The 7841-nt window shown below is 29.1% G+C and overlaps 2 protein-coding genes across 3 annotated transcripts in view; one reads left to right on the top strand and one right to left on the bottom strand.

The window, feature by feature from the left end:
- Positions 1-7841, top strand: part of LOC106467481 (DDB1- and CUL4-associated factor 8-like) — a 65185-nt gene that overhangs the window by 47387 nt on the left and 9957 nt on the right. For both annotated transcript variants that reach the window (XM_013927840.2, XM_022395679.1), the window contains exons 9-11: positions 1093-1223; positions 2216-2335; positions 4099-4218. In XM_013927840.2, the coding sequence (XP_013783294.1) occupies positions 1093-1223; positions 2216-2335; positions 4099-4218 (371 nt within the window). The remainder of the gene's footprint in view (positions 1-1092; positions 1224-2215; positions 2336-4098; positions 4219-7841) is intronic.
- LOC106467483 (transmembrane protein 147-like) overlaps positions 4180-7841 on the bottom strand; it is a 38029-nt gene continuing 34367 nt past the window's right edge. The window contains exon 7 of the mRNA XM_022395681.1: positions 4180-4326. The gene's annotated coding sequence lies outside the window, so the exon portion shown is untranslated. The remainder of the gene's footprint in view (positions 4327-7841) is intronic.

Here is a 7841-nt window from a genome sequence, read left to right as displayed (position 1 = left end):
AGGCTATTTTCCCTTGTTACTGATTTTGAACTGCTGATTAGAGGGAAAACAACTTGCTGCCAGCACACACACTGGCAACTCTCTAGCTACTGAAGTGTTAAGTAAAGTAAATTTACTTTTCTCTTCTTAGATTATATTTCTAACTTATAATCATTTACTTACATTCTGTAATGTTGTATAATTAGACAGAGATCTAGGATTATTACAAAGCTACTAAGGCTATTTTCCCTTGTTACTGATTTTGAACTGCTGATTAGAGGGAAAACAACTTGCTGCCAGCACACACACTGGCAACTCTCTAGCTACTGAAGTGTTAAGTAAAGTAAATTTACTTTTCTCTTCTTAGATTATATTTCTAATTATAATCATTTACTTACATTCTGTAATGTTGTATAATTAGACAGAGATCAAATTAACTGACATAAAGGAGTAAATGTATTATTTCCCTTCAGTCATTATGCTAAATGCTTTGATCCCAATAGAAAATACCTCTGGATGTAATTTTCAAATTAACTGACATAAAGGAGTAAATGTATTATTTCCCCTCAGTCATTATGCTAACTGCTTTGATCCCAATAGAAAATATAGCATGAGCATATTGTGATGTGTTTAATGAAATTCTTGAACAGATGTGAAGAAAATAATGACTATGAACAAATTATAAATGTATGATATGTAAATATAGTGTGTTGTGATATGTCAACCCTTGTGAGTATTGTTGTGTTGAAATAGCAATATTCTGCACACTATAAACAGGTGCTGCAGAACATACTATAATTGGCTGTGATTGCTTTTAAAATGAGTTATTGCATTTATTCAACTTTCAACAAAACAGTGAAAAATATTATTATAGGTCAATAAATGTAACATGCTATAAGTATTCTAATCTGTGTATTTTTAGTCTTTTTAAAGAAAAAATTAAAAAGAATATAAGGTAGTTTTAGAAAATATACAGTTACTTTTTTACATTACACTCCTTATCTGATGATTTTATTAACTTAAATAATTTGTAAATTGGATTAAAAATAAAGAAACATTTTGTACTAAGTATTTGGACTTATTAGCATCGAAATAACTAATTTCTGTCTCTAGTTAAAGGAGTAAACTATTTTGGTCCAAAGAGTGAGTTTATAGTGAGTGGAAGTGACTGTGGATACATTTACCTGTGGGAAAAAGAATCCGAACATATCGTGCAGTATTTATATGGAGATGAAGGTGGGGTGGTGAGTGATTTTATGTAGCTTCTTCTCGTGGAGAATGAGTCATTTCCTTGTTTCAAAAATAATATTTTATTTTATTTTTGAAACATATTAACTGCCAAAATTATAGAGTAATACATAATGTTTATATCAAATTTTTTACTAGGTAACAGCATTACACCAGTCCTGATGCATGAGTTACTTTATCAAGTGTATGGTTTACCATGAATACTATGCAAACAAGACAATAAATAAACATATTTACTGTTTTTCATCTGAAATGAAAAATATTTAAAGTATTTTCTTAATATTAAGCATTTAGAATATGAAAGTAGTTATTTTCAAAGGTAAGAAGCTGTGATGTTGTCAATTGCACATGTAATGATTTATTGTTTATTCTGTGATAGAAAATGCCATTAGACACATTAGTTTTTGATGCTTGTCTGTAATGTATCAAAACAGCTAAAATAAAGTAATGAATATCTCCTGTAAAATGTATTTTCAATGTTTTGCCATAGAAGCGTAGCCAAAAGTTATTTTATCCTACATTTATATTGTATGCACATTTATTTAGGAAAAAAATAAGAAAGAAACATTATTAAAAAAAAGAAAATGATAATGTTATTTTACAGTTTTTTTCACTTAAAACGACAGAAATTGTAAATTCTTATGCTTGTTAAAACATTTGTATGTATTATTAAGCTATTTTTTGTAATATTTGTTATCACTTAGTTAATTATATTCAGATGGTACCAACTTTGAACAAAATGAGCCAGAAACTGTGAAGAAGTTAGGGGCTTTGATTAATGTTTGAAAAAATTTTATCTAAAAATAAAATAAAATTTACTTTTGTTTCTTTGTAAAGTTTGGATATTTTGATACACTATTAAATATTATTTTTAGTAGGAGCTTTGCTCTTTGTATATTCTCCCCTGTAAAGTGATTAGCTATTTAAAATATATGCATTTTAGATTTGTTTGTATTAACACACTCACCAACTCTGTATGAAAATACAGGTCAACTGTCTTGAACCACATCCACACTGTCCAGCACTAGCTACTAGCGGTTTGGATTTTGATGTAAAGGTTTGGGTGCCTTCATGTGAACATCCACCAGATTTGTCTGAATTGAAATCTGTAAGGTTCTGATTTATACATTGCAAGTACTCAGTATGTCAATACATGTACATTTAGGGGGTGTTTGCAGTATCTCTGTAATATAATTGGAGGATGAATCTATAAACTAGTCTTAGTAGTGATTACCTGGAAAAGTTCTGCTCATGTATGAATAATTTATATTACTAGTTCATCTACCCTTCCACTACCTAGTGCACCCAGGCATTTTTACATACAAATCATTAAACAAGTTAGCTCATTAAGAATAAAAAAGAAGTTAACTCACCTCAGAACTGCCAGTAGGAGAGGAAGCAGCTCTATTAAATTGTTGGTATTATCATGTTATATTTATGTTTATATTTTTTTGGTGTAACACTGGTACTATGATCAGATGTTGGTCAGAAAATTCTAGTACGAAGTTACATGACACAACTGTGCAAATAAAAGGTTAATTTTAATTTTTAGGACTGGTTGGTTATCACTGGTATCCCATGTTCTCTTCATTCTTACTGTGAAATACTTAAATTGCATGAAACTGTGTACAAGCTTTCTAAATAGTCTAGGTTCTGTGTGAGAAAAAATCATAAATTTAATTTAGTATTTATAAAATATAATTGGTTGTAAAATGTCAAAATTTTTCTGAAAATGTTTTGAAAAATCAAAGATTAATTTTTGTTCCTTTTTTAATTGACCATAAATTTCTATGTTGTATATACAGTAAATTTTAACTTGCGATTCATCAGTATATTTATTTTTGATACTTTATTTTCCCACTTAATGAAATCATTTTCCTCTATAAATCCTGCAAACATGGTACGACTGACCTTTACCTTTCAGTATGTCAAACATGGTACGACTGACCTTTACCTTTCAATATGTCAACCATGGTACGACTGACCTTTACCTTTCAGTATGTCAAACATGGTACGACTGACCTTTACCTTTCAATATGTCATCCATGGTACGACTGACCTTTACCTTTCACTATGTCAACCATGGTATGACTGACCTTTACCTTTCAGTATGTCAACCATGGTAATGTGATGTTTTTTAGATTAGTTTATATCCAATAACTAGCATTAGGTTTAGCAGTTTGAATTTTATTTTACTGAGCATTTCATTGTTAGTTTGTAGGTGTTTTGAGGGGAGATATTGCACAGGATTTTCTAAAACTTCATGATGCCATTTCTCCTCAGAAAATATATATATCAGCCTAGAAAAGGTTAAAGTATCGATACACAAATTTTTTTTAAATAGTTTTTATTACATTAGACTTAGGCTCCAAAACTTTTGTTTTGACACAGAACTTACAATTGAACTGACAGAACCAGATTTCGTTATTTGTATGTACTTCAATGTTGTTCAGAATGAACTTTAATTGTTCCAGCTTGGTTTAACTTCATTGTAAGTTAAAAGTTGTAAAGAGAATGGTGATTTTCTCTACAAATTATTTATAACTGCAACATATCATATGATACTTGCAAGTTAATTTATAAACAGATTCTTGAATACAAAAATTAATTTCAACAATCTCTATCCTAAATGGTCTCATGGAACATTTGTTTAACCAAATGTAAAGTTCCTGACTTAAAAATAAAACAAATGGTAAAACAGTTTTAATTTTGTTTTGATTGTTATATTTTTTCTCATTAATTAATTAGACTAGACCCTTGTTTTCTAGTTTCAAGTTTAAGTACTGAAATATCAAACAGCTTACAGATATTCCCTAATTAGACACATTTTAATTCAAAAAATATATATTCTATATTATTGCTTTATTACAGAAAATATGCTTGAATATGAAGGAAAGAGAAGATGACAGAAAACGTGATGGACCAGATAACTATGATAGTCAAATGCTGTGGTTCCTCATGCAACATCTTCGTCGCACTGCTCGTAGAAGGGTACTGTAATCAATCATATTCCTTAAACTACCAACTTGACCTAGCACTTTACCTTTATGTTGGTTATGAGATCGGTTAAATCTACCGAACTCGGACAGAGATTCGTTACTGAAAATAACAGATAAAATATAAAGTTTTTTCTTAAGAAATATTTGATAACTATCTGGACATTATAAAGATTTCTCATGTGAAATTTGAAAATTTTCTGATGCATAAAAGTATTTTTAGTCTTAAAATGAATATTACTTTGCATGTTGGATAGGCAATTTGCAAAAAGAAAAAAAGGCAGGAGAAAAACATTGCTTTACAAACCTGAAGACTTAATAAAAAAAATTTAATATTATATGGATGAAAGCAATGTCATATTTACTGATAATCTGCTAAATTTCATTAACATTTGCTTACTAATTTAAAAGTTATAGCATGAAAACTATAATAAACACAAAATGATTATGAGGTCGGTCCAAGGGACCAAGCATTAATTGATTAGTAAAACAAGCCCCTACCTACCCCACCTGCATAAGCAAATAAAAATGAAAACAATGGGTGTATGCTATGTTCGTAACTTCTTCAACCATTGTATTATTTTAACTTGGCACTAAGTTTCTTATTTTCATTCACATTATTTAGGATATTTTAAAAGCAATTTTTAATTACCCTTGGCTTCACACAACAGATCTCTTATGATGGTTGCACATTTTCTAAAAACATATTTTTGTCTAAGAAAATCTTTTGCCACAATTTTTTTGTTTTAAAGATAACCTTCAAATTTCCTACTTTTCAAATGAATCACTAAAGTCAACTAAATACCATCATACAGTCACCTTTGTGTATGTTTTTAAGATATGCAGTAATCCCACACTGATCTTCTGTAAATCAGTAATTAAAGCATGCTTACTATCACAGATAAGGGAAATGTTTGTATTTAAAATGTATCATAATTTTAATTAAAGCAGCCAGTTGGCCAATATATTTATGTACATTATTTAAGTAGGATGAACATAAAAATGATATCTGAGTCATCAGAATAATTTTTAGTTACTTACCATACTCACTGAACAGTAAACTTACCTAATTTGATGGCAATTTTATTTCATTTTGTGAACATAATAAAAAACACTCATGTTTAAACACATTGCAACTCAATAAAACCATAGTATGTTTACTAAAAAGTTAAAACACTGTATTTAAACAAAAACCAAACATGAACAACGTACCTTTATTGAGCCTAAAGAAATCTCCTGTTATGTAACTTTTGTTTCATACTGTGTATATATTCCTGTACCTAAGTAAACTACTTAACCCTTTGAGAGAGTAATTAAATTTCAGGTAGGTTCTCGAAAAGTGTCAATTATCCAACAAAAAAATTAAATTTATAATTTGACCTTTTTAGTACTTTTTCAATATCAAAATCCATTAATTGCACTTTTTCTCTGTGATGTACGTGCATGTGGTACTAAGGTGGGAAATTCAAAGACGTGCGAGTATCCTGATTGTCGCATTATTAGGAAAAGTTACGTGACACCATGGGGTAAATCTGATTATAGCATCTAAAGGGTTAAACCTGACAATGACAAGATCTTCTGTAAACAATGTGCATATGTTACTGTGCTAAACTTATAATAAAGTTTTCTTTTTACCCATTCAACAAATCTCTAAAGTGTACAAGTTTACCTTATCTCAAGTTATCTTATGTCTAGTTACTTATTATTGAAGAAAATTTCTGTAGTAGCTTTCAAACAGATATAATTTAACACACCTATATTTTCACAACTCGCATATGAAAGGAACATTTATAGGAATTATGAACAAATCTTAAACCTATATATATTTACTATTATGCAATAATCTAATTCTTATTCCATCCAAGCATACTTAAACTTTCTTTATAGCAGTTTCAAAGCTGTGTTTCAATAGTAAATGATCAAACCGCTTCATGTTGGTTTAACTAAGGCTTGTACAAAAACTAAGGAAAAGGCTTGAATATCAAGAAATGGATAATATAATATTAAGAGGTGAGAGGTTCTTTGCAAAAATAAAGTTATTCTTTGGGATGGGCAGACAAATTCCAAAAATAAATTGACAGGAGGGTTGTTTTGTATACAGGAAAAACTTTTTTGGAGCTGTACAGAAAAGAAAATATGAACTTTTTTTCCCATCATGAAATACACTAAAAAAATGATAAAATATCAATTGTAATATATTTCCAGTCACCTGGTGCAACAGTACTGTGTACATTTTTTCATACTTGTTATTCCAGACAAATCAATATTGTTTATAAGTGTTTACAACAATGTTGGGGCATTAAGTGTTTATTTATAACTACACAGTTACTAAAATGCTTTCCAACCAATCTAGGGAATAATCATAACTCATTTTATTTATTAGGCAAAGCAGTACATAGCCAAAGTAAAAACCTAGCATGTTTTTTGTGTTCTTCAAGTAGCCTAAATTTGAAGTCAAACAACGTAAAAGTTAGAATAATATAAATTTATTTTGTAAAATATAACTATTTTACAAAGGTTTAACACCAATAGGGAATGAACATGAATAAAACATGGAAATTATTTAGATAATGTGTATTATTGTATTAATAAGTAACTTTGTTTAACTTCTCCACAATTGGCTGCGGTATTTCAGTTAACTTCTTAAAATTCCATTATTTAACACTGTATCCAAATTTTGAGTATTTTTTACATGGAAAAAAGATACTTCCACTGTAATAACATAGTATTTTGGATTAATCAGTGTTGAACATATAATCCTAAAGTAACATAAATAAGTCAAAGTTAAAATAACTAATATGTTTTGTAAATGATTAGCTCAGTCAGATTATATAATCCAGTATCTGTCTCTATTAATGTGATTGATATGAAAAGAAAAACAATTGAAAACAAACATTTCAAAAGTTTAAATTGGAATTGTATGTAATCCTATTTAGACAACAAATTATAACATTGGTAAACAGGATGGCTGTTTTAAAGAATTTCCCATAAGCCTCTCCATTTGTATTTTAGACACCAACAATACCAAAAACATCTTTCTCACAAGAATTCTAACTTTTAAACTGTGACAAATCAATTTTCTAACAAATCTGTGTTATAAGAGCTGCAGATGTCCTAAACAGTACTAAATTTTGTAAGTATAAAGATGTTTTTAGTGTCTGGTAAAAGCCAAGATGCAAATATTTACTATGGCAGTGTTTACTTGATGTTAATATTTTCACATTAGCTTTGACATAATCAATTACTGGCTAAAGCCTTAACTGGATTGCTGTATACTCCAACTGTTGTGATTTCTGAAAAACTAAAAAAACCTTTTATGGTAATTAATAGCCCAATTAGATAAAAACGTTATGATATGTAATGTTTCTTTTGATAATATATGGAAGTGTATAGACATTTGGTTGAAAAAAAAAATGGAGGGTGTTGGACTCCCTAGATCTATACCTACATATATATAATTAAAAAAATAACAGTTATTAATTTCTGAAACAAATGGTGTTGAAGCTCCCACCCCCCCTAGATCCATGCCTTATACAACATTAATATATTAAATAGATTAATTTCTGAAAGAAAAACTTGTAGAGGGGATTTGCCTTCTCCTAAAATTACATCCAGAGG

The sequence above is a fragment of the Limulus polyphemus genome, unplaced genomic scaffold (genome assembly GCF_000517525.1).
Source record: "Limulus polyphemus unplaced genomic scaffold, Limulus_polyphemus-2.1.2 Scaffold2629, whole genome shotgun sequence".
Lineage (NCBI taxonomy): Eukaryota > Metazoa > Arthropoda > Merostomata > Xiphosura > Limulidae > Limulus > Limulus polyphemus.
The sequence above is the reverse complement of the archived record's forward strand: the minus strand, read 5'-3'. Positions and strand labels throughout refer to the sequence as shown.